Here is a 26697-nt window from a genome sequence, read left to right on the forward strand (position 1 = left end):
CTGCCGTTCGGATTGAAGTCGGCCCCCAGGGTCTTTACCAAGTGCCTAGCACCTGTGGTGGCGCGGCTGCGCCTGCAGGGGATTCACGTCTACCCCTACCTGGACGACTGGCTCATCCGCTCAAGGACGAGGGAACTCGCCGTCGAACACACTGCGAGGACCGTCCAGCTACTCACAGACCTGGGATTCACCATAAATTACCCAAAGTCCCACCTGGTGCCGTCGCAGGTGGCCCTGTTTCTGGGAGCGAAGCTCGATACAGTGAGGCGCCTGGCGGCACCGTCAGAAGAACGGACGAAGACCATTCTGGGCAAAGTGCAGCACCTGCTAGCCACGGACGTGGCCAGGGTGAGGTCCATCAAGTCCCTCCTGGGGATGATGTCCTCTTGCATCTACCTGGTGCGCCTCTGCAGACTACGGATGCGCCCTCTTCAAGAATTTCTCGACGCCCGTTGGATGCAGGCGACGGGCACCTTCGAAGACGGGGTCCCCCTCAACGAGGTGTTCCGACTGGCGATTCAGTGGTGGGGCGTTCGAGCGCACCTCACGGCGGGCAAGGACTTTCAGACGCCGGCGTACCAGGAGACGGTGACGACGGACGCCTCCCTGGAAGGTTGGGGCGCCCACACCGGGGATCTCCACGCAAGAGGCCTCTGGCTCCCGGAGGAGAAGCTCCTGCACATCAACATCCTGGAACTCCGAGCCGTGTTCTGGGCTCTCAAATCGTTCCTCCCGTCGCTCAAGGGCAAGGTGGTGCAGATCTTCACAGACAACACCACAACAATGTTTTACATACAGAAGCAGGGAGGCACCAGATCCCCAGCCCTATCCAAGGAGGTACAGGATCTGTGGCACTGGGCGGTCGCCCAAGGGATGTTCCTGGTTCCCTTCCACCTGGCAGGAGAAAGATACACCATCGCCGATTCGCTCAGCAGGGAGCTGCGCACGTGTCACGAGTGGGAACTGCGCCAGGATCAGGTGGATCATCTTTTCCGACGATGGGGCAAACCCCAAATCGACCTGTTCGCAACAGCGAAGAACTCGAAGTGCCAGAGGTTCGCCAGCAGGTTTCCCCAGCCGAGAAGCATGGGCGATGCGTTCTCGTTCCCCTGGGACGGCCTATACCTGTATGCGTTCCCTCCGTTGCCGTTGCTGCTTCGACTCATCAACCAGCTCAAGAGGTCCCGGTGCAGGATGATCCTCGTCGCACCGGCGTGGCCGAGGCAGATCTGGTTCCCGGACCTTCTGGACTTGTCAACGTCCCCTCCCATCAAGCTGTCGGCGGACGCGGATCTGCTCTCCAGAGTTTGAGGCGCCATCTTCCACCACGACCCGGCGTCGCTGAACCTGCAGGCTTGGCTCCTGCAGCGCTAGAATTTGGAGGGTACGATATACCGGCCGACTGCAGAGAGGTTCTTGCAAAGGACAGGGCGTCCTCGACTCTCTCAAATGCTACGGTCACAAGTGGAAGAGGTTCTCTATCTGGTGCTGAGCACAGAAGATCAACCCCCTACGGATTACGGCCCCTCAGGTGCTGCCGTACCTGCTATCGCTGGCAAAGGCTCGGCTAGCCCATGCCTCCATTAAGATTCATCTGGCGGCGATCTCCAAATATACCAGAACCACAGGACGGACGTCCCTGTGGTCCCATCGACTGGTAAAAGAGTTTATGAAAGGACTGTTCCGGTCGTTCCCGCCGGTGAAGGCCCCGGCGTGGGAACTTAACGTGGTGCTGACCAGGCTCATGGGGCCCCCATTCGAGCCGATGTACTCCGCACCGATGAAGTTTGTGTCGTGGAAGACTGCATTCCTGGTGGCCATTACCTCCGCACGACAAGTGGGAGAGATCCAGGCCCTATCCTGCAAAGCACCGTACTTGACTTTCCATGCCTCGAGGGTGGTGCTTAGGACGCACCCCTCCTTTATGCCCAAGGTGCCGTCGGACTTCCATCTTAACAAGCCCCTGGTGTTACCTGTTTTCTTCCCGTCTCCTTCGTCGCCGGCCGAGAGGACTTTGCATTCGCTGGATGTGGCTAGAGCGCTGAAGTTCTACGTGGACCGCACAAAGAGTTTTCGGAGGACATCACAGCTATTCATGAACTTTGGACTTGTGAATCAAGGGAAGGCTCTCTGTCTTCTATTTCCAGATGGCTCTCCGGCTGCATCATGCACTGCCACCGGTTGGCTAACCGACCGCTGCCAGGCCGTCCGAGAGCCCATTCGACCAGAGCGATCGCTGCTACTACGCCGTTCCTATCTGGTGGGGCCCTGCTGGACAACTGCAGGGCTGCTACGTGGAGGTTGACGCACACCTTCACGAGATTCTACTGCGTCGATCGGGATTCCAGGGAGGAGTCCAGGGTCGGCCAAGCAGTGCTGCGCAACCTGTTTGCTTAAGGTGAGCCTGGTGAGGAGGTAAGAGATGCTTAATGTTGAGTTTTTTGTATTGCTTAATGTTGAGCCTTTTGCCACCTCCCGTGGTCGTGCATGTGTGTACTGCTATTTAATCTTGTATTCATGAGCATGTGAATCCATGCCAGACCCCATGCTGGAGAAGGAACAAGTTACTTACCTGTAACTGTTGTTCTCCAGCATGGGTCTGGCATGGATTCACATGTGAACCCTCCCACCTACCCCTCTGCGGCTCTTCACTTGGTCATACTGCCACTTCACATGCTACCAAATCTGAAGATGGCTGCCAGAGGCGGGGCTTAGGGAGATGGCAGTCATTGGCTGTGGTCAGTATGATGCAGAGATCAGTGATTGGTTACTACTACGAAAGACAGATCAGAAACGAAACTGATACTGATTTTTCTTTACCGAGGATTCCCAGCCTGACGACGGGGAATATTCATGAGCATGTGAATCCATGCCAGACCCATGCTGGAGAACAACAGTTACAGGTAAGTAACTTGTTCCTTATCCTCTGATAGGTAAGGCCTCAGTGCTTTTAATAATCTAAGATGGTAGGAGCAGGTCTCTTTTATGTATTGAAGGGCCAGTGAAGGGCAACCACTACATCGTCGGATCGTTGATTTTCATGTTCGGAAGGCTTAGTTGAGGCCTACTTCGTGCCCGCCATGTCAAAGGAAGGCAAGCAGAGTCTGTCAGGCTCTGCTCCTGATGTGGCTTGAGGAACATCTACGTGAAAGACCGGCACACGAGGTCCCACTATTGTTTGCATCCTGATCTTGAAGAGGACCGATGCGACATCTGGCGAGGTTTCCCCGCCAATATCGAGTGGGGCAGTTACTGCAGGTTGCTGGCGTGGCTGAAGAAAAAAAGGGCACCAGGTGCATCCTCTGGGCGCGCACGGCCTTCCCCAGGTCCGGACGAACTTTGGAGTGCTCTCCTCTGGGGAATAGGTCGCGATCAGCCAAGGATGTTCCCCTCACAGGATGTCCACAGAAAGGCCAAGCACCACGCTGCAGATCTGACGTGGCACGCCGCTGCCACAGGTCCCAGTTTGGAGCACATGCGCTTTCATTGGCGTTCCCCATCGACTGTAAGCTTGCTAGTGAGTTGTGTATCCTCATAGAGACCTTCCAAGCATGGCCTTTTGTCGAAGGATAGACGGAGGAAACATTCCCGTAAGGAAGGCACTCTGAGGTCCTGGTAAACGACCATGTCCACGACTTAGCCAGCAACGACAGTCAGCGCCTCACAAGCAGAGGCCCCCATCTGCGAGACTGCCGTCAACCACGGCTACGATGACCAATACACAGTCGACGTTTGCCCATCGACGTCCGTGGCTGCTTCCCCATCGACTGACCCGCCAACGACCGCAGCAAAATCAATGGCAAAAAAGTAAACAAGGGTTACACTGCCTCCCTAGGCCACGACTACGACCTACTCGACCACAACTACTCATCCTGTGAAGGCCCCAGTCATTTCCTCTTTCCCAAAGGAGACAGGAAAATCAAGGGAGCTATTGCTGCAGACAGATTTTCTACCCAGACCTTTGGTGGGTCTAAGGGAGGTCACAAGAGATCCTATCATGGCGATTTACACAAACTCAGATGATGAGTCCATACAAGAAGGTGACTACTCGGGGCGGCCACAGTCTGATGGGTGTAGAAAACCGCCCTCTGGGACAGGACTGGCCATCAATCCCGGCAAGGCGCACTAGTCCTATGTCAGTGCCTGCCCCAATGGTCCTTCAACAGGGCCCTAGAGAGATGTCCCTGGATATTCTGACTACTCTACATACTTTGGTGTCTGAAATGCAGCCGCGGCTTTCTCCCCCCCGTGGCCCCGACGGGGAGCACCCCCAGGCACATGCCTTTTGAGACCTTGGCACAGACACCACGCTGCTACTCCAAAGCGCCATCTAATACTGAGACGGCCAACGCCACTCCCCCCTCCCCACTCCAGTGGTACCGGTAGGGAATCCACCCCATATAGATAATAGAACGGGCATAGATACGGGCACCACAGAGATGTTTGAGTTTGACTTTGTGCCAGCGGATGGCGAACCATTGGATGTCGATGTCCCCAGGGCATCTCTTCCTGATGAGGTGGGTTCATGCCACTCCATGCTTTCAAGGGCATCTACCCTGTTCAACTTGGCACCCGAGGAAAAGGAGGGATTTCTTTACCAGAGGTGCACATCGGGCAGGAGGACAGTGATGTCTGTTCCTCTGCTGGATGAGGTTTGGGATGAATGCCTGGCTCTGATGAAGACCCCAAGCTGCACACCAGCAAAACTGGTCAGGCTTGAGAAGAAATACAGTTTGCTTGACTCAGCCCCGAAATGCCTTAGATTGCAGCCATCCCTGGACTCTGGTTTTTGCGGCAGCCAGTAAGCGGTCTGCAAACCCATCCTCCAACTCTAAGCTGGATGCAATAGGCAAGCATGTAATCTATACCTCCGAATCGACTGTGAAGGCCGCCAATACCCTGGCCTGTTATGACCGGGAGTTGTCGTTCAAGCTGGGCCCACTCCTGGAATTCATGCTGGATGACCAGACTGAGGCTTTAGCCCTATTTCAGGAAGGCGAGGTGGCCTCTGACCATGCCATCACAGTAGCTTTGGATGTTGCAGAGTCAGGTTTGCGTCAAATGGGGAACGGAGTGGCACTCTGGCGCAAAGGCAGGCTGAAGGCCACTAACTTTCGACCTAACTTTAGTCCTGACGTCCAGGCCGTGGTAGTGGATCTGCCCTTCGATGGGGATAACTTCCTCAGCAAGGTGGTGGACAAAATGCTGTAGGTGATAAAAACAGACACTGAAACAGCAAGATCGCTTACAGCAGCGGCAGTCTTTGTCCTTTCGATCCTCCAGCGGGAAGTTAAACCGATCCTCTAAGGGCTATGCATCCACCTCGTATCGACAGCCCTCCCACTCCACGTAGCAAGAGCCATACAGGGGCCAGTCACAGGCCTAGCTGATCCGAGAAGTACAGGCCATGTTAAAAAATAAAAGGGACAGGCTCCGGAGTGTACTCCAGACACTTTCTGGTCCGCAAGAAGTCTGGGGGTGGCGTCTGATCCTATACTTGCTGCACTTCATCAAATATTTGAAGTCCTTGAAAATTCAGGATGGTCACGTTGCAGGAAGGAGATTTTCTAGCAACGATAGATCTAGAGGATGCTTACTTCCACGGCCCATACACCCAAAGCATTGGAAGTTCTTGCACTTTGTCGTTCTGGGACATCACTATCAGTTCAAGGCTCTGCCCTTTGGCCTCAAAACGGCGCGAAGGGTGTTCACAAAGTGCCTGGCCTCGCAGCGCACCTGCGTCTCAAGGGCATACACGTCTGTCCATAACTGGACTGGCTCATCCGGTCCCCCTCTCAGGCCATGGCTGTGCAGCACACCAAGGAGACCATACGCCTTCTGACGGATCTCGGATTCTCTAACAACTTTCCGAATCCTGTGTAGTGCCATCACAGAACGCTCTGTTCCTGGGCGCCCGCCTCAACACCGTGGCATCTCTAGCGTTCCCCTCCGAGGAGAGGGTGTTAGCTATGTTGGGGAACGTGCATCGCCTGGCTTCAGCCAAGCCCGCAAGGGTGCACGCCATCAAGTCGCTGCTAGGTATGTCATTCTGCATTTACCTGATTCCATTCTGCAGGCTACAGTTGAGACCTCTACAGGAGTTTCTGGAAGCCAGGTGGCTCCAGTTTACGGGCATGTGGACAGACAAGCTTGCCCTCAACACCGTCTTCCGGCATGTCGTTCAATTTGGGGGGAGTGCCAGCATCTCACACAAGGGGGCCCATTTCAGGCTCCCGCATTCCAGGCTACGGTCACCATGGACGCCTCTCTAGATGGATGGAGGCACACCCTAGGCAGTTCCACGCCAGAGGCCTCCGGGACCCGGAGGAGAAGGATCTGCACATCAGTGTTCTTGATTTTCAGGCCCTGTTTTGGGCCATCAATACTTTCCTACCTCTTCTGTAGGGACGGGTGGTGAGGATCTTCAAGGACAACACCATGTTCTACATTTGGAAAGAGGGAGAAACCACCTCCCCTGCTCTCGACCTGGAATGCAGGTCCTGTGGCACTGGGCAATTGTTCAGGACATGTTTCCCATCCCTTCTTCATTTGGTGAGCATCAAGAACACCATCGCTGATTCCCACAGCAGCAGCGATCCTGCCACGAGTCAGAGCTCCAGCAGGCACAGACATCTTTGCGACAGCAGCAAACTCGAAGTGCCAAGCCTTCACCAGCAGGGTCCCCCAACTGGTGTCTGCATTCACATGGATGGACATGTTCCTGTAGGCGTTCCATCCAATACCTCCAATACCTCTATTGCTTTGTGTGATAAACCCTCTCAAACGCTGCCACAGAAAGATAATGATCTCCCCGACATGGCCGTGCCAGATCTGGTTCCGACGACCTATCCAGAGAAGGAAGGATACTGCACCAAGACCCAGCATCACTGAACCTCACGGCTTGGCTCCTGCAGCCCTAGAGTTTGGACATTATGACATTCCTCTGGAATGCAGGAAGGTACTGGCCAAGGCTAGAACATCCTCTGCACTTTCATGTTAACTGCCACAAATGGAAACCCTTCACTGTGTGGTGCAGAGCGCAGAAGATAACTCTGTGTCACAGCTCGTCAGCTACTGCCGTACCTGCTGTCATTAGCCAAGGCTGATTTGGCCCATGCCTCCATCAAGGTGTACCTGCCGGCCTTTTCCCAGTACACGGGATCGCCGGGTAGGACCTCGCTGTGGTCTCACAGGCCCGTCAAAGAATTTCTGAAAGGTTTATTCAGGACTTTTCCGCAGTGAAGGCTCCTGCCCAGCGCAGGAGCTCAATTTCATTCTTACTAAACTCATGCGGCCTCCGTTCGAGCCATTGCATCAGGCTCTGCTGAGATGTCTTCCCTGGAAGATAGTGTTTCTGGTGGCCATCACCTCGGCCAGGCGGGTCAGGGAGATCCAGGCGCTCTCATGCAAACACCCTGTCTTTTCATGCTGCAAGGGTGCTGCTTCATACCCACCCCACCTTTGTGCCAAAGGTTCTGTCTGAATTCCACCTTAACAAACTCTTGGTGCTTCCAGTCTTCTTCGTTAATCCTTCTTCAGCCGCTGAAAGATCACTGCATACGCTGGACGTTGCTTGTGCCTTGAAGTTATATGTAGCCCGCACAAGCGATTTTCAGAAGACATCACAACTCTTTGTGAATTTTAGACCTTTGAATCACGGGAAGGCCCTGTCGCAGGCTTCCATATCCAGGTAGTTCTCTGGCTGCATCATGCACTGGCATCGCCTGGCCAACAGACCGCTTCCAGGCCGGCCGAGTGCACATTCCACCAGAGCCATCATTGCGACAACAGCGCTTTTCTCTGGGGTTCTCCTGCTGGACATTTGCAGGGCTGCTATGTGGATGTCTACGCACACCTTCACAAAGTTCTACTGCCTCGACAAGGATTCCAGGGAGGATTCAAGAGTCGGCCTAGTGGTGCTATGCAACCTGTTTGTTTGAGGTGAGTCTGTTCCAGCGGTAAGTGGATGTACTGCTGTTGAGCCTGGCCACCTCCTGTGGTTGTGTATATGTACTGCAGTATAACCGTATTCATGAGCATGTGAATCCATGCCAGTACAAGTTATTTACCTGTACCTATTGTTCTACAGCATTGTCTGGCGTGGATTCACATGCAAACCCTCCGTCCTTCCCTGCTGTGGCTCTTCTGGGTCCATACTGGCACCTCACGTGCTTTCAAATTTGAAGATGGCCGCCAGGGGTGGGATTTAGAGAGACGCTAGTCATTGGATCGGTGTAGTATGACTGTCTCCAGTGATTGGTTAATGGGAGAAATGCAGATTTCAAGATTTGAAAGCAAGACTGCTTTCTTTTTTACCGAGGATTCCTGGCCTGACGGGGAATATTCATGAGCATCTGAACCCATGCTGGAGAACAACAGTTACGGGTAGTTAACGTGTACCTTATTGTTCTTGGATCCCATAAGCAACTCAGATATGTATCCATCTGTCCCCTGCCCAGCTATTTTTGATGTTTGAACGGTTTTTGTCTCCAAAGTAACAAATCTTGGCTGAGTCTGGCAGGTGAATCTGAATTGTAATCTTTAAGATAGTGAGATTGTCAGAAATATTTATTTTCAAAATAGACTTTTAATGCCTCTTCACTTCTGATTTCTTGCGAAGATAGGCCTGTTGTAGGAGCTTTCGTGAACTCTAAACTAGACTATTGTAAGGCCATTCTTATGGGCATTGCAAAGAACCAAGTACAAGGTCTTCAAAATGTAGCCACTAGAGCTACTCTCATCTCAAAGTTTCGTAGGAACCTGCATTGGCTTCTGGTTCCGCAGGGGGTCCTCTTTAAGACCCTCTGCCTGGTGTGTAAGTGCCTTCATGACCTCTGTTATGAACTATCTCTGTTAAAAAATCTACCTATCAACCAAAGCAGGCTCTGGTCTGCAATTTCCTGATAATCCCCTCATCCAAGTTTGTTCACTGTGGTGATAGATGTGTTTCCATATTTGGCCGCAAGCCTGAAATTCCCTACCAGCTGACCTTTGCAAAATCAATTCCTTATCAATGTTTTGGAAAAAAATTAAAACGTAGCTTTTCAGTACACATCTTTTGATTCCTTCTCTGCTCCAGTATTTTGATTCTTAACATCTGCACCCAGATGCAGTCTGGCTGGTTTTTGGATATGCAAAATATAAATTAGCAAAAACAGCTTGTGGGAGCACTTTTGTATGTATAGTTGGACTGAATTGAGTGAATATTTCATCACGAATTAGCTGTAGCCCACTACCCTAAATATATGCATATAAACCACTAGAAATGTTTTCCCTTTTTCCATCTTCAGGGGTAGTTTTATGAGCAAGGGGAAGGAAGGTTAAGATGTGGGGTGTATACGGGGACAAAAAGGAGGCTCTCTTAAAGAAATCATACAAGTTACAAGAGCTCGTAAAATGGTGGGCGAAATGTCATGAAATTATGTTAAAAGATGAAAGATTACATCGTCTGAAAGATCTGGTCCACATCCTTTTGGTTGTGCCATCGCCATTCCTTTGTAGGGAGCTTGAGTGATGCTGTGCATCAGGTGACTTTTTCTTGAGTGAACAGTAAAACTTTGTGGAGTGAAATGACTGTCTTTGCAACGACTGATGGCCGTGAAAACTGAGTAGTATGAATTAATAAGGAGGCGTATTAAATGTTATACTCGAGACGTCCCTCAGATTGCTAGATAGTAAACGATACTTGTTATGGTCAGTACTTTGTGAATTGTTTGGATCTACAAACAGTTTCCTCTTATTTCTAGACCTTTATTGGATGTCATTGTTATTTTGCTTTTGGTAGTGGAGGGTTGTATGTAAAACCCACTTTCAGGCAGTTGCCTGGCACTTGTTGCCTTTTGTGTGATACGATTCTTAGGTTTGGTTGGATAAATCGTTAGGACTTGCAAGTTCATATTGATTTAAGATTATTTGTTATTCCAACATGAACCAGAAATGTTAGTTGTACATTGAATTGTTTTATGAGCTTGTAAAGTCGTCTTCCCATGCCCAGTTTTTCAGTACACGAGTCGCACATTATCTTGGGCTGAACGTTTGCAAGCCTACAACTTAGACTTCCAAGCACACCTTTCCTAGGCTCTATCTTTTCTGAGACGGGGGTTTGTCAGAACGGTCTTCCGTCTCTTCCCCCTCCATTTCCGTTGATGTTCTTCAGTATGTCAGATGAAGAACTATACACATCACGCTGCAACAATGAATCCTTATTATTCTTCATGCGTATGGGATCTCTAGCTCAGCATTTTTTTTTAATAACATATTTTATTGAAGGTTTTTGAACATTCATAAAACATACCAACTGTTTCCCCCCACACTCCCTCTCCCTTTGCCGGGTCGATCGTCGATCTGTTCGTCTCTTGCCACTTTGTACATCACCTTTCCAGTAATATGTTTGTTGCCGTGTCCATGTTGTGCTCCTGCGCTTCCTGCTCTCCCACCCCTCAGACCGATCTCAGGTCACACGTTCTTCCCACTTTCCCCAGATTTTTGTGACCTTTGCCGGGCATCCCCGTGCAGTATAAAGTTATTTCGCCGCGTAGATGTCCATTTCGTTGGACCACTGAGCCGCTGTCGGGCACTCCAGGGCTCCCCATTTCTGTGCAATGTCACGTTTTATCAGGCCCATTTCTGTGGAGAGAAGAATGCCCTCCCATTTGTTCGAGATGTTCTCATCTGGTACCCCCAGTAACATTATTGCGGGTCGCAATTCTATCGTGCGACCCAGTGCTCTTGCCAAAATTTGTAAGCATTATGTCCAGAAGGTCTTGATTTTAGGGCAGTCCCAGAGGAGATGGATGAAGGAGCCCTCTTCCCCCCCACCCGGCATTTCAAACAGTTTGGATCCGTTGCCCTTCCGCAACCAAAAAGGGCCATTCGGGGGTAGCATACCCTGTGAAGTATCTTTAGCTGTATCAGTCTTATTCTGGAGTCTATAGAGATTTCACATGGATGCATGAGAACCTGGATCCAGTCCTCGGGCTCAATGTCACTGACATCCCGTTCCCATCTGGCTTTGAGGCTGGTCAGCTCTGGGGTGGCGAATGCATTAATAGCTTTATATAGACTGGTAGTTACCTTGGTGGGGATGTGTTGTGGAAGTAAGTTGCGTTCCAGGGGCGTGTAATCTGGGGCATCAGCAAGTTCTTGCCTGTGGCCACTGAGTGCATGTGATAATTGTGTGTAGCGGTAGTGTTCTGCTGCCGAAATACCATATTCCTGCTGGAGCATTTCAAACAAAAGAATAGAGCCCTCTGTTAAGATATTTCCTATCGTGGTTATTCTGGCCCTCACCCACCGGGTCCAGGCGGGCAGCTTCCACACTTCCATCAGCATGTGGTTATTCCATAGTGGTTGTGCCATGATAATCTTGTTCCCGCAGCCTATGTGCTTGTTTGCCTGCCTCCAGACGATCGCGATGTGAGAGGACATTGTCTGTGAGGGGGGTCTGGATAGGCGTTGATACATTGTTGGGAGTGGTTTGGATCCGTTGCCCTTCCGCAACCAAAAAGGGCCATTCGGGGGTAGCATACCCTGTGAAGTATCTTTAGCTGTATCAGTCTTATTCTGGAGTCTATAGAGATTTCACATGGATGCATGAGAACCTGGATCCAGTCCTCGGGCTCAATGTCACTGACATCCCGTTCCCATCTGGCTTTGAGGCTGGTCAGCTCTGGGGTGGCGAATGCATTAATAGCTTTATATAGACTGGTAGTTACCTTGGTGGGGATGTGTTGTGGAAGTAAGTTGCGTTCCAGGGGCGTGTAATCTGGGGCATCAGCAAGTTCTTGCCTGTGGCCACTGAGTGCATGTGATAATTGTGTGTAGCGGTAGTGTTCTGCTGCCGAAATACCATATTCCTGCTGGAGCATTTCAAACAAAAGAATAGAGCCCTCTGTTAAGATATTTCCTATCGTGGTTATTCTGGCCCTCACCCACCGGGTCCAGGCGGGCAGCTTCCACACTTCCATCAGCATGTGGTTATTCCATAGTGGTTGTGCCATGATAATCTTGTTCCCGCAGCCTATGTGCTTGTTTGCCTGCCTCCAGACGATCGCGATGTGAGAGGACATTGTCTGTGAGGGGGGTCTGGATAGGCGTTGATACATTGTTGGGAGTGGTGGGGTGTCTTGCCTGAAGGGTAGTTCTGCTCTAATGTGTGGTAGGTCGCGGTCCCCATGGAGGTGGTCATTGACTATGTTTAGTTGACTGGCCCCGTAGTAGGACTTCAGGTGTGGGACTCCAATACCCCCCTCCCAGATCGATCGCTGCAGCGTGGTCAGCGCAATTCGAGGTCCCCCCCCCCCCCCCCTTCCATATCAATTCCCTGAGGAGGCGTTCCACCCGGACAAATTCCGAGTTTGGTATGGCCAGTGGGGCGTTCTGCAGTACTTAGAGAAACCGTGGAAGTGGCATCATTTTGAAGAGGGCCGCCCTTCCCATGAGTGTGAGGGGGAGGTGCATTCAATGTCGTACATCCCCCGCGAAGCGGGCCGTTAGTGGGTGCAGGTTGTGACGCACATATTCTGAGAGAACCCCGGAAACCCATATGCCCAGATAGCGGAAGCCTTCTCTTTTTATTTGGTATGGGGAGTCCTGGGGGATTGCCAGATCATCCCCTTTTACTGGGAAGAGAACTGATTTCCCCCAGTTTACTCTAAGGCCACTGAAGTCTCCATAGGTCTATAACATTTGGGTTATGATTGGGCATGCTTGGCCTGGATTACTCAGGTAGAGTAATAGGTCGTCCGCATAAAGGGAAAGCTTGTCCCCCCGTCCATTTGGCCAACAGAATCCGGACCACGTGGTGACCTGTCGGAGCCATCGGGCCAGTGGCTCGATTGCTAGGGCGAAGAGGAGGGGAGATAGAGGACAGCCCTGCCGGTTGCCTCTGCCCAGGGGGAAGGTCCCGGAGGTCCAGCGGTTCACCCTAACTGTAGCTAGTGAGGTTTCGTATAGGAGTTGAATCCAGCTAAGGAAGGTTTCGCCGATGCCCATGCGCCTCATTGTTGCCCAGAGGCTAGCCCACACCACCTAATCAAACGCTTTCTCGAAATCAATTGCGAGGAGTGCGAGTGGAGTGTTAAGGGTTGGGGCCTCTTCCAATAGCAGGTGCAATCGGCATAGGTTCATTGTGGTCGATCTTTGCGGCATGAAGCCGCATTGATCTTGATGGACCAGTGAGGGTATTACCCCTTGGAGCCTGTTGGCCAGTACTTTGGCAAGGATTTAGTTTCACTATTGAGAAGCGATATCGGCCTATACGATGTCCACTGATCGTGGGTTTGCCTTTTTTTGGGAATGACCACTATGTTGGCCATTCGTAGATCCGGTGGGAGGGTGCCCTGTTCTTTGGTGGCGAGGAATAGGTCCCGGAGGGGTGCGGCCATCTTATTGCTGCCCAATTTCTTGCAGGTCTCGGCCATGAAGCCATTCGGGCCAGGTGTCTCCCCAGATTGTAGCTGGGTCATGGCTTCCGTTATTTCGGTTTCGTCTAATCCCCTGTCCTAGTGAGTCCTCTGCAATTCCGATAACTGCGGAAACACGATCTCATCCAGGAGGAAAGCGTCTGAGGGGACCGTTGGGGCGGCGTAAAGCGTAGTATAGAATTTGGCAAAGGCCTCCGCTATTTCTGGGTCTGTTTGGGCCGGCCCGTTCTGGCCCCCGGTGATCTGTCTGACATGTCTGTGCCCCTCCTCCCGTCTTTCCAGCCATGCCAATAGTTTGCCGGCTTTGTCCCCTTGCTGATAAATTCTGGTCTTTGATTCCCAATGCGCCTGCCGTGCGTTATCAAGCTCCGTGTTATGGAGTGATGCTCTAGCCTTCAGGAGGGAGTGGTGTATTTCCGGGGAAGCGTTAGATGTATATATCTGGTTTCCCATTTCTTTACTTCCTCCTCTGCCTGTGTCACCTTCCTGTGATGTTCTCTCTTTTGGTTACAGATCCAGGCTGTCATTTCCCCCCCCCCCTAAGCACTGTCTTGTGTGCCTCCCATAATATCACAGGGTCCTCTACCGAGCCCGTATTGATCTCAAAGAATTCATTGGATTTGTCAGTGATGTGCTCCACGAACTCGGGGAGGCCCAGGTAGTAGCCATTTAGCCGCCATGTTTTGGGCGGCAGGGGACGATCCGTACGGAGCGTCACCTCCAGGGGAGAGTGGTCTGATATGCCCCGGGGAAGGGAATCTGCCGATTTAACCTTATATGCTTCTGGGGCCGGGAGGAAGAGGTAATCCAACCTGGATAAGGATGCATGGACCCCTGAGTGGAAGGAAAATCCTTGGTCTGTAGGGTGGAGTTCTCTCCACACATCGCTCAGACCAATCGCTGATGTGAAGGTCGCCAGCCGCGTGGGATGGTCTGGGTTCAGGCTGCGGATGTGGGTCCGGTCAAGTGTGTTGCAAATAACATTGTTAAAATCCCCCCCCACGATCCACACCTCTGCTTGCTGTTGTGCCATCAGGGCCGTCACCTTCCTCAGGAGACCCTCCGCCAACCCCGGCGGGGAGTATATCGCTAGAATGGCCACTGTCTCTCCCCTCAGCACGCCCCGGATCATCACAAACCGGCCCGAGGGGTCCTGTACCACAGCAGATAGATCAAACAGGAGTCGCTTATGTAAAAGGATCAGGGTGCCCCGGGAGCCCATCGTGTACCCTGCATGGTATGCTAGTCGGTAATTAGTTCTGCAAAAGAACTGGCAGGTTGAACCCGCTAAGTGGGTCTCGGTTAGGAGGGCTATGTCGGGAGAGCGTCTGTTAAGGAATTGCGTGACTAATCAGCGTTTTATACTTGAGCCCATGACATTTACGTTCCAAGTAATGATTTTGAGTGAACTGTGGTGTTCGTTGGGTGTCATTGGGGCTACTGCGTTTCCATAAGAGGGGTCATCTTGGTGCTGTGTGGTCATTGCTGTCTAGAGATCTGGAAGGTTGTGCCAGATGGGTGCGTTTGGCCGTGGAGATGTGGCGTATGTGTGAGGTGGAGGCGTTGGCATCGGACATGGTGTGTTCGGTGGCATCTTGATCAATGTGGATATAGTGTGATTTCCTGGAAAGTAACTAACATAGAACTGTACCCTTCCCCCCCCCTCCCCGTACTCCTCCCCAACATGAAGTATCTGTTGCCCAAACTCCACTGGCGCTCAAAACTGTGTCGCCAGATTAACTTAATGTGAACTGTGGTCACCTTCCCACCAACTTACTACTCGCTTGCGGGTCTGGTGACTCGAATCAGGGGCGTGGTGTCCGCCGATGGCATGGTGTGTTAGCGATGGCAGCGCGTGACTCTCTGATCAATTGTGTGGGAGCGACGGCGTCCCATCACTGGTGTCGTCCCGGGAGGAGCGTTGCATTGCAATTGGTTGCCAAGAAAAGGATTGATCGTTGAGGGTACTGATGTTACCGTGAGTTCCCCTCTCTGGCCAACATGACTGTTCCAGGAACCTTATCGGGGATCGCGGTCTTCATCCGGGTCCGCTGGGATCACCGGTATGGGTCGTTGGGCGGGTCCATCTCCCCGTGATCGGAGTCTTGGTCTACCTCTGCGGTTTTGAACATGTGCAGTCCAGTCCCCTACGATATGGGTCTCGGCCCATTTCCAGGCTTCCTGAGGAACGGTGAAGTGGACGGTTTTACCTTCATGCTGGATTTTCAACTGGGCCGGGAACAGCAACCCGTATCTCGCGTTCATAGAGTGGAGCTTCCTTTTAAGATGCTCGAAGGATTGTCTGGCTTTCTAGACCTTGCGGGTATAGTCTGGATAGAATGCAATTCTGGCTCCGTTATATGTCATTGTCCCTTTGGTTCGGGCCATTTGTAAGATGGCGTCCCTCTCTCGATAATTGAGGAGCCTTGCGATGATTGTCCTTGGTGGTGCGCCCTGGGGTCGAGCGGCCTGCGGGTATGCGGTGTGCATGTTCCACCGAGAAAAAGTTCGAGAGAGTCTTTGGCGCATACAGGGCTGCCAACCATTCCTCCAGAAAAGCTCCATGCTGGGTCCCTCTTCGCGTTCCGGCAGTCCCAGGATGTGAATATTGTTGCGGCGGGACCTGCCTTCTCCCTCATCCACTCGGGCCTCCAGGGTTTTCAATCTGGTTAGTGCTTGCGCCAATTGTTGGTGCACCCCACCGAGGCCATCCTCCACACCGGAGATACGTTGTTCCGCCTCCCTAGTTCGGGATGACAGTTTTTGGAGGTCATGGCGGAGGAAGGAGACGTCGGTAGAGATGGAGTCCATTTTTTGCTCCACCGAGGAACGCGAGCTGGCGATGGCGGCCATCACATCCTTGAGCGAGAGGGTCTTGTCTGGCGGAGGCGGGGTCACCCCATGGTCCTCAGTGCCCTGTACGATGGATGTGCTTGTGGCGTATTGGTCCATGGTGCTTTGTGTCGAGGTCTTTCTGCTTTTTTCTTTGCCCATGGTGTTGCTTTGTGTAGGGCCCCGTACATCTGTCAGTGCCAGTGGAGGAGGCCCCGTTCGTCAGGATTGGCTTCTTTTGCGCACTGGAGGTGTCGGTATGCTTCTGCCCTTATTGCGTGTACGGGTGTAAGTTGCTGTTTCTGTCACGATGCCCGCTCCCGGGGAGCCGGCTCAGGCCCTGCGTCCCCGAAAGCGGACATCAAGTCCCCGGGGAAGGTCCCAGCAACCCCTTATAAGGGGCCCTTTGGACAGCGTCCTGGCGCCCATGGCGCCAGGCTCATAGAAAACATCAGTCCTGGCGCCATAGGCGCCAGGCTCATTATGAAAGTGTTTGGGTGCACTTACCTGATGCAGACCATGCTGCAGAACCCCGGCCTCCTTGAGGCCTGAAAGGAACTACTTTACCTGTGGGACTCATTTACCACCCGGGCGTGGTCGGGGAAGGATACATACCTGATTGGAGGAAGGACACATTCTAGGAACTTCTTCCAAGGCTATTTAAACCACACCCGATCAGCCACACGTGCTTCGCGTTGTTCTGCATCTAGCAACTGGACGCTCACTGTGTCTGCTCCTGCAACTTTACTTCTGCCACACCTGCCAGCATCCTGAATCACCTGCAAAGGAAGGGAACAAGAGAACAGAAGAAGGAAAAGGCCTCACCTGCTAAATCTGCATCCCAGAGGCATTTCGCCGACAATCCTGAAAAGGAAGACATTTATTTTTAAAAGCACATCGCATCGATCGCTGCAGCGCCGCATTCTACTCACCTTTACAGGGCGCCTCCATGTTCAGCAGCGACCATCCGGATTCGCAGTCGCGCCCCCGCGCCTAGGGAGAAAAAGACAAGAACAAAGGTGAGAGAAAGAAGGGAAAAGGGAAGCTAAAACTCCATGTCAAGACTTACCTGTTGGGTCATTCCCTTTTCATTTCGGGTCCGCGCCGCATCCAGGCATTTTCGGACCCTAGCCCCTAAGGGGAAAAAAGACATCAGCGTTAATGAGTGAATGAAAAGACATTACCAAAACACACATTAAAGACTTACCTGATTTCCACAAGGATTTCACCGCTCACCTCGGGTCGGTGCCTGTTCCCCGGCATTCCGTACCCCGGCCCCTATGGGGAAAAAGACACTAGCATTAGAACATTAATGCATGGACACAAGGGGAACCACTTATAGAAAAACTTACCTGGAAGCCAAGCAAGTTTGGTTCTCACCCATCCGAAAATCCAGTGACGTAACTGGATACCAACGCGCCCCTGCATCAGAAGCAGGATGGAGAGCTCGTCCTTCCAGACCACCCTAAGGTGAGACGCTACGGGGAAGCACAGAAGGGTTTTGAGGAGGGTGAGAGGGGTAAGTGGGAGGCCGATTGCATTACCCCGCAGACAGTTAACCCCCTATTCTCACCTACAGAAGGATACTTCTGCGAGTCAGACAAGCCAGATCTGGGGCCCGGTCCAGTCCGTCTTCCGAACCCTGCGCATCACCTTAGACGAGGTCACAGCAGCGCGAACCAGGCCAGCGCACCCGTGGGAGTCAGGTGAGAGTTACAGTTTCCCCCAGGGGCACTCCCTATGGACACATCTGATTCGGGTTGGCAGGTCCCGCGTGGTGGCTTACCTGTGGGTGTTCACAATAGTTCTGGGGTCCAGGCGGCGGAGGGGTGGATTCCGAGCTGTCACCGCCTGTGTCGGGTTCCCCCTCCGGGGGGATCCGCTCTCCGTCTCCGGGGGCGGGCAGAGTCGTCTGCACCCCGTCCCCTGGCCGCAATACACGGCTCCGGCAGCAGTTCCAGCCGATGTCACAGGCCGGGGGCTCGCCCACTCAGGTCTTCCCCGGCAGGATTCGGTGGCGGCGCACCCTCGGATCGCCCCGGGGATGCTGGCGCGGCTGCTGCGTTCAGCAGTCTGGGCTTGTGGGCTGCATTCGCTAATCCCTGTCCCGCTTCAGCAGGTCTTGGAGGTGGCCATCTTCTTCAGGCTCGGGGAGTTCCCGGGCGAAACTTCCATCGCCGATATCTCGCGTTTCCCTTTGTGAACTTAGCTCTGTTCTCCGCCGGGTATTGCTCCGAGGTTCCGCAGCCCAGAGTTATCTTTATTTTGCTTTTACACAATCCATATGGCAGGATTTTGCAGGATGTTTCAGGCGGCCACGGGTGCGCCGAAGATCATCGTCTTTATCGCACGCTCGCTGGCCACGCCCTCCCCTCCCTGACCTCTAGCTCAGCATTTTGATTCAAATAGGGGGCTGTCTGTGCTTAATGGAGAAAAGTTCTAAAGATTGCTCGTGTGCGTTTTAACTGGCACGTGGATCGGCTGGGATCTCTAGTAGAAATATACACTATTATGTTTGTATTTGTGCCTTTCCATCTGTGTACTTTCTTCGTATCTGAACATAAGGATGCCCAGAATAATCAAGCATGTACGAAAACAACCGTTCTGTATTTGTTACCTCTCAAATCTTTCCTGTTTTGAGCATTAACATATTTTCTTTGTGTTATTGTAATGTTGTGTGTGCAAAGAGTGGTAATGTGCATGCTTAGTGTGTGGTATACATTTGATGTAGCAAGCCAGACATTTCATGTGTGCAAGATAATTTGTGGCAAAGATTAGGACTGATGAATTTTAAATGAGCCATCAGAATAATGAAAAATACCAGAGATGATTATTACTTTATCCTCGTGCTCTGGGGAAAGGGGAATCAGTACTCCACAGGGCTCAGAATTTCTGGCAGCTATTTAGCGCCTGCTTCTATCCCAGGAGAGCCTGGTTAGCTTCATAGCAATAGCCACCAGGAGCTACTTGTGGCTTTTGAGGCAAACTGGTGCCATACAAACGAGCCTATGTGGCATTCATTTTCTGTATCTGGGAATGTGTATAAACAACCATTAAAGACATCTAGACGACATTTAAAGCATAATGAATTGTTTTATGCAATGGACAAAATGTTAGTTTGCATCTCACAGAAGTTGGATGTGCAGCATGCTCTGTGCTCGCTCCTAGTTTTCGACCCTAGTGCCAGATCCAACATGTCAGATGAGCCTCACATAGGTGGGTCCAGTACTCTAGATGAGGGCCCCAGAACTAGACTGAATACTGCAGATATAGCCTTCAGATCATGGCACAGTACTGGATGTGTTTACATCGTTGTATTTAAATTAAAGTGTGTATGCCTGTGTTTCTTAGCATTGGGCATGCCGGATCTACAGAACAACCTTTCTCACCTGCTTGCAGGCATTAGAGATTGCAATGGTTCTCCTGTGAGACCGGGGTCTGTGCGACTTCTCTCCATATGAGCAGGAGCGCAGCATGCCTCTAGGATGCTGATGAGATTTGTTCCCAGACTTAAAAGAATAGAAATAAAACAATACTGTAAATCCAGAAGATTCCGTACTTGTTGGTCATGTTCCATCTACCTATTCTTTTTCAAAGTGAAACTTGTCACAGAAAAGGGCGCAGGTAAACGTGCTTTGCAAAACACCCGAAATTCTTACGATTAATTGAAAATATGGGGCCAGTTATTGAGTATGGCTTAGTTGGATGTCTGACCAGTACGGCGACAACCCTTTTGAGTGAAACCCATAAACACTAACGGCATCTGCATTTTTTCCAGATCAAAGCTTCTTCGGAGTAAGTACACAAAAGTACACCCCAGGCTGCATCTTTCTTAAGGCAAGATGCCCCACATCAATCAGAGAACCAAGCCAGTATGAAGGTGTCCAATTGGAAACCCTTAATGTGCCAGCTGAAAGAGGGCTAGCCTATTTTGAACTGGGTATGCAGAAGGTCTGCGAGAGAGCTACATTTTTCTCTTTTATGACCTAATGAAAAGTAAGGCTCTAGATGGCCCTTTGAATGGCATGCAAGGTTATCTTCGTTCTTAACACCTCTATGATATGAGCATCACGGTTTACTAGAACTGCATCCATAACCTGCGAGATAAAATTTGAAGAACGTCCCCTGAGAGGTAACTCGTAAGTGTAAAGCACACGTTTATTTAAACAACTGCGTCAGTGTTTGTTTGGTAAGAGTACACTGTGTGCCTGAAATGTCTACGTTTCTCTTTCTAGCTATTCTTTAAAAATCTTTCTTTCCTCTCCAAAAACCAGAGGGCAACGAATCTGCACAGTCCGAGGAGACGGCATCAACCGAGGACGAAAAGGAGCCTGTCCCTGGTGCGATTCACTTCACTAACTTTGAGACTGTGTGCTTCAGTAAGAACTCTCTCTGAAGTGGCCACTAACTCCCTTGCAAGCTTCTGACTGCTTTCAACTTTTCTTTCCTCATTGTTCTTGGCTGCTGATTGCACTGCACGGTCTCGAAAAAATAAATGCTTGTACATGCTTTCCATCAACCTTGGGCTCTGCAATTTGTTTGTTGCTGCTTGCGGAATGAAACCATAAAGACTGCATGCAGCTTTGCTTTCTCGTTCATTCCCTGTTTATGTTCATGTATTGCAGTCATTCTTTCTTTTTTGAAAATCAGTGTTGTGAATGGGACTGTGGCAATGCGATAGTGGTCAATGCGAACGGTGACTTATTGATGTATTTTGTGTTGTATTTTCTAATGAGGTCATCCCAATTGTACACCAGCAGCACTCTGGGAGCCAAAGTTATGAAAAAGGCAACATATAGGGTGCAACGTATGTCAGTATGTCATTGAAATATGCATATTATTAAAGATGTTCCCACATCATGTTACAGCAGCTGTTCCAGAGAAGGGTATGTTGCTGGGCTGTAATAGTTGATGAATCGCCCCTCCCTAGAGCTAACTCTGAACCCTTCTGCATGTTTGAAGATCAACACACCCAAACTGCAGCATCCTTCTAGCCTGCTTCAAACCTTCTGCTATTGGAAAACTGATGAAAGCCCATCCATTTCTAGCCTGTGCCCACATTTTATTTGGAAGCAGTAATTTTTTTTGTGTGTGTGTTTAATTGTAACTAGACAATTTTTACAAATAGAACGACAGTATGTGTCGTGATTGTGCCTTTTCGATCAGTCTTCTGTATTTTCTTCCTGTGGAGCTATGTTTTTAGCCTTTCCTTCGAGGTCCAAACTCTGGAGGAATTTTGTTGTGGCTATCATCCAATTCCACAAGGCTTCTTCGTTTAATGTGAGGTGTTTGTCTCTGTGGTTGGAGGCATGTGAGCCTGAGTTTTCAGTCCCTTGGCAAAATAAGAGAACATGTCCCACTGTCTCGATGTAGTGTTCTTGCAGTAGCAACAAGTATTGCTCTTAGATTGTTTCCGGAAGAATAGAACTTTGTTCATTTTCAGAACGTTTAGATGGGCTCTTAAAGTTGTGCGAAGTGCTTTGTCTGGGAATTTCTTTAGGTACTTCCGGCCCTTGTCCACTTTTTGCATGTTCAATGTCAAGTGTGCGGTGGATTTGTACTCCTTTGCTTTGTCTAATATTTCGATCCAGTCCCAAATTTTCAATTTTTCTTTAACTTTGTACGGGATGCGTTCAAGATCCCATTGTGAGCTTCCAATTTTTTTCCACCAGGTCAAGTTGACTTTTTGACCAGGCCACCATCATCAGGCTTTTTCCGCTGGTCATTTCTTTATAGATGTCGAAGATTTTTGACTGAGGCTTTCTTAGGATTTTCCCCAAGAAAAGCACACTGTTCCTCTCGACCACAGATTTGATTGATGACCAACACAATTCCCGTCTGATTACTGCCATGGGGGGGTCGAGGTTAGTAGTTTCAGGACGTTGCGGCCTTTGAGTTTTGCCCAAAGTGTAGACAGAAGTTGAGGCATTGCCTCTGCACCATATGTTATTGCCGGTGTTGCTTTCACTTTGAAGAAGTTTGTCACTGGTAGGAGTGAGAATTTACCAAACTTTCTATCCAAAGTCGAGGCTTGAGCTCTGCAAGTGTTTTTTGTGTTTTTGTGTTCCCAAAAAAAGTGCTCCTGCATGGTGATTTCTATGCTACTTGGGGAAATTTTGACCCCCTGGTAAGTGAAACTTTCCACCGTTTCCAATTTCTGACTTTATGAACCAGTGTGATCTTCTTGTCGATTTTGTTGTCTTTTCAATGATCATGATCTTGGTTTTATTTACGTTGAGATCCAGGTCATTTTTCTTTCAGTATGCCGAGAGACTGTTTAGTTGGCGCTGTAAGCCGATAGCCGTTTGGTCCAAGAGAATTATATCATCCGCGTAGAGGAGTCTTGTAACCTTGGACTCCCCTATTGTGGGAGGGAAGGATCGAGTGTCGTTTTCAGTGTCCACGATGTCGGCCATATAAGCTTTGTAAAGAGCTGGGACCAGGGGGCATCCCTGCTTGACCCCTCTGGCTGTCTTTATGGGGTCTGACAGTTGGCCTGTTGCGTTTAATCGCACTCTCATTGAGGTGTCACTATAAAGTACTTTGGTTCCAAGATGGTAGATGGACATCTTGATTTTCCAGTTTATCCCACAGTTTTTCTCTGTTTACGCGGTCGAATGCCTGGACCAGGTCTATGGAGGCTATAACTATTGGGTGACCTTACGTCACTCTCACCTTTAGAATGCTGATCAGCATGATGTTGATGGATGTGCCAAGATTCTTTACAAAGCCGTATTGGTACGGGTCCACTGTGTTTGACTCCTTCTGCCCGTCTTGAAATTCGTCCAAAATCAAGGCACCAAATAGCTTACCTATCACATCAAGTAAAGTTACTATAGTTTTTAGGGTCGTTCTTTGGTCTCTTCTTGTATATTGGGACTATGTTGGCCGTTTTACAAGATTCAGGTATGTTTCTTGTGGCAAGACATCTGTTAGAAATCTCTAGGATCAGTGCTGCACAATCTTCCGGTCCTCCTTTAGATGAATGTTAGAGATTCCATCAGGGCCCGGAGCTCTGGAATTTTTCAGGATCTTTATCTTTTTCAGGATAATTTATTTGTTGTATGTTATGGCCCAGTCGCAAGAGACGTGGTTTGCTGCATCGGGTTCACTGGCTATTGGCTGTTTGTGTAAGTAAGTGTAGTACATCGATCACGTTTCCTCACTGACGCTGCTTAGTATAGCTATGTCTGTAGATGTTGTTGTATCTTTGATTATGGACCAGATGTCTTTGGAGTTTCTGCTACAGATGGCTCGTAACATTGTAACTGCATCATGTTGATCTAATCTCCATCGGGAAGTATTTAGCCAGGTTTTGTAACTTTTCCTTAGATCAGCCGCAAGGGCTACATTTTCTCGAGTAGGATACGTTTGAGCACGTCTTGAGGCTTTTCTCGAGCTTGCTTTCCTTACCCTTAATTCCTCATTGCTTCTGTGAAGATGCGTGTTTCCTGGGCCACTTCTTGTTGGCCTGGGTAGTAGGTAAGGAACGAGGAACGGGCGGTAGTCCAGATTTGTTGTTCTCGGCTCTTCTGTATCCGAGACGTTCTTTCCGTTGTAGGCAATCGTGATGAAACTGATTGGTTTTTTTGTCGGTTTTAGGCAGGTCCCTTGCGAGTTTGCTTCGACCTGGTAGAGCATTGCCTGGTGTGTATCTTTAAGTGAGGGCCATGATACTGTTAAGAGATTATGGTCACTTCGGATAGTTTTGATCACTTTGAATGAGTCGATGAGTGAATAGAATTCCTTGGAGGCAAAGATGTAGTCAATGATGCTCTTATGACTGTCGCTTTTCCAGGTCAGCTCTGGCGGTGAGGATTTGTCTAGTAGGTTTAGATTGTACAAATCCCGGGAGTCCATGAGCTCGGCTCATGCTTGGCCTCTTATCATCGATTGCTCTCTATGATGGTTTTGACTTGATATTGCTATGTTTTCCCCTCCAGTTTCTGGGCAGGTTGCATTTAAGTCGCCACATATCGGTATGTGATCCACTTTGTGGGTGGTTGTTGCTTCTGTTAAGGTTGTTTCTACTGTGTTTAGAAATTCTTTAGTAGAATGTACCATAAGATTCCAGTAGATGTTCAGTAATAAGATGATATCGACCTTTATGGTCATTGATGACCTCCGACTTTGATTCCATTCCAGAAGAACCGCTTGGATAGAGATGGACGAAAACAAGCTGCGTTCTATTCGCAGTCTCCCTCCTGTATGGACTGCTGTTTGGAGTCCGGATGTCGGGCGACCTTTTGTTCCTTTGTGTGCGGGGGAAAGTAGAGTCTCGAAGCCATCTTTACTTTGAGGAAGTAGAAGCCAGGTTTCTTGAAGGCTTAGAAGGTCGAATTGGCCTATGTTGATCTCACCAACCTGCGTGAGGTGAGTATGGCCTCTGGTGTTCCATGATCCGATGGTAAGTCAATGCTGTACAGTGTTTCCATTAGATGGTCCTCTGTTGGAACTAATAGAGATTGTTGTTGGTTGCGATTTCCTGGTATAGCGAGCCAGTGCTGCTGGAATCCATGCCCATCTGTTTGAGTCTTTGTCAGTGTGCTGGTATTGCCCTGTTGTAGTAAGGGCTGAAGTTGAGTTTTCCCTTTTTTTTTTTGTTAGTACCGGACATGGGTCTCGGTCCTGCCAGTTTTCGAGTTAGGTCTCTCTCTGTCTCCAGTTTGATTTCCGTCGCCCGTTCTTAAGTTACTTAATGGTTTGTGTTGTGGTTGGTTTTTCACGATCAGTGTTGGGTTGGTGGGTTCTTTCCCACTGTGTCCACTGGTCTCATTAAGCTGGTTTCTTTTGTCTTGCTTTGTATCGTGTGGGTCGTGTCCTCTCTCTTCCGACGTTGTTTCTCGGAGGTGGTATCCCATCTTATGAAGTTTACTGGCAGTCAGGAGCAAAAGTTTCTTTATGGTTTGAGATGTTATATGTAGCAAGATACTGTCAGTGCGCCTTTTTGTGGGCAAATTCTACTACCTTTATATCTTCACTTCGGATTTGGTCTTCGTTCATGATTCTGTTAAACAGCCTCAACGTTCCTCTTCTGTTTAAGATAATTATTTTACCTGTGTTTGAGCGTTTTTCTAGCTTTAGGGTTCTTGTAGAATGACTCTTGTGTGTAAAGAGTGCTGAAGCTCATGTTTGTTTGGAGGCTGAGTATGAAGGAGGGTGTGAGTTACTTTGGTGGTGTCTATTAGTTTTTTTTCAAGAGGTTTTGTCCAGGGGCTATGGGCTCATAAGAGCGGTCAGGTTTCTCCAGCATGGGGTCTGGCATGTATTCACATGCTCATGAATATTCCCTGTCGTCAGGCTGGGAATCCTCGGTAAAGAAAAAATCAGTTTGTTTTGTTTCTGAACTGTCTTTCTCCTAATAACCAATCACTGGTCTCTGGGCCATACTGCCCCCAGCCAATGACTGCCCTCTACCTAAGCCCCTCCTCTGGCAGCCATCTTCAGATTTTTACCACACGTTCAAGTGTTGGGCGTCCTCGTGCTATAGCTCTCGAGCTTTTCCTGCATTTATGCGATTTTTCAAAGAGTTTAATCTCATTTTTTCAGTCAATCGAGCCTCAAGCTCCACCGTTTCTACTTCTGATCAACGGGGGCCCGTTTCGGAATTTTCTACGCCCCTCAAGGGCGAAGTTTCGTCGAGTTCCACTTCTTGGAGGATTCCAGAAGATCTGAGGCCTACTCCGCGTGGACATGGCCCAGGACAAAGGAAGCACGGCGCCCGGATCCAATCAAACTGCCCTGGATGCGGATTGCAGAATGTCTTCAAGGAGGACGAGCATTCTAGATCCCTTTACTGCATTCACAAAGACAAAATGCACGTGGAGAAGGACTGTGCGTTTTGCAAGAACATGTCGGAGCGGACCATGAAGGATCAGTGTATCCACCTCACCAACTGGCTGGAGGGGAAGAGCCCAGCAGCAGGTGAGAAGAAGAAGAGGTCCGAGCGGTCTTCTAAGTCCTTTGAGGGCGCTCCAGCGATGGGGGCCCAACAAAAGGCAAAGCACCGCGGGCACCGGGAGCGCCGAACGGTCGGGCTCCTCGGCTGCCAGGCAGGGTGCACTTTCACTGATGCCATCAACTACGAGCCAACGGAAATCGGAGAACCCGGGGAAACTTCGGGAGAAGTCCCGGTCGATCCCGACAGACAGCCGAGGGGGAGCGAGGCGGTGACCCTCCCCCTAAGGTGAAGGCCTCAAGCGCGCCCAAGGTCGTGAAGGCCTTGATTCACCCAGTTAAGGCCTCTATCGAGGGAGTCGTGGCGGCCCTGGCAAAGCCTGTGGAGGCTACCCCAGTGGAGGCGACCTCGCGGGCCAAAGTTTCCCTGCCACTGCGGAGGGAATCTTCTTTTCAACCCATCGATAAGACCCCCGTGAGAACCCCAGTGGAAAAAGAGGGGGGGGCGGTGGCCATCACGGACACGGATACAGCCTCTGAAGAG

At 50.2% G+C, this 26697-nt stretch overlaps 1 protein-coding gene across 12 annotated transcripts in view; it reads left to right on the forward strand.

The window, feature by feature from the left end:
* CCDC9 (coiled-coil domain containing 9) overlaps nucleotides 1–26697 on the forward strand; it is a 1357226-nt gene that overhangs the window by 1073336 nt on the left and 257193 nt on the right. For 4 of the 12 annotated variants that reach the window (XR_011302042.1, XR_011302040.1, XM_069644543.1 and 1 more), the window contains one exon: nucleotides 20531–20596. The exons of 5 other annotated variants lie outside the window; for them this stretch is intronic. Coding sequence is in view for 5 of the 7 variants with exons in the window: in XM_069644543.1 (XP_069500644.1) it covers nucleotides 20531–20596 (66 nt within the window). In the remaining 2 variants the exon portion in view is untranslated. Of the gene's footprint in view, nucleotides 1–20530; nucleotides 20636–26697 lie in introns of all 12 variants that reach the window. 3 more of the 12 variants (XM_069644542.1, XM_069644548.1, XM_069644544.1) reach the window with 1 other exon arrangement.

The sequence above is a fragment of the Ambystoma mexicanum genome, chromosome 2p (assembly GCF_040938575.1).
Source record: "Ambystoma mexicanum isolate Mex_15411 chromosome 2p, UKY_AmexF1_1, whole genome shotgun sequence".
Classification (NCBI taxonomy): Eukaryota; Metazoa; Chordata; class Amphibia; order Caudata; family Ambystomatidae; genus Ambystoma; species Ambystoma mexicanum.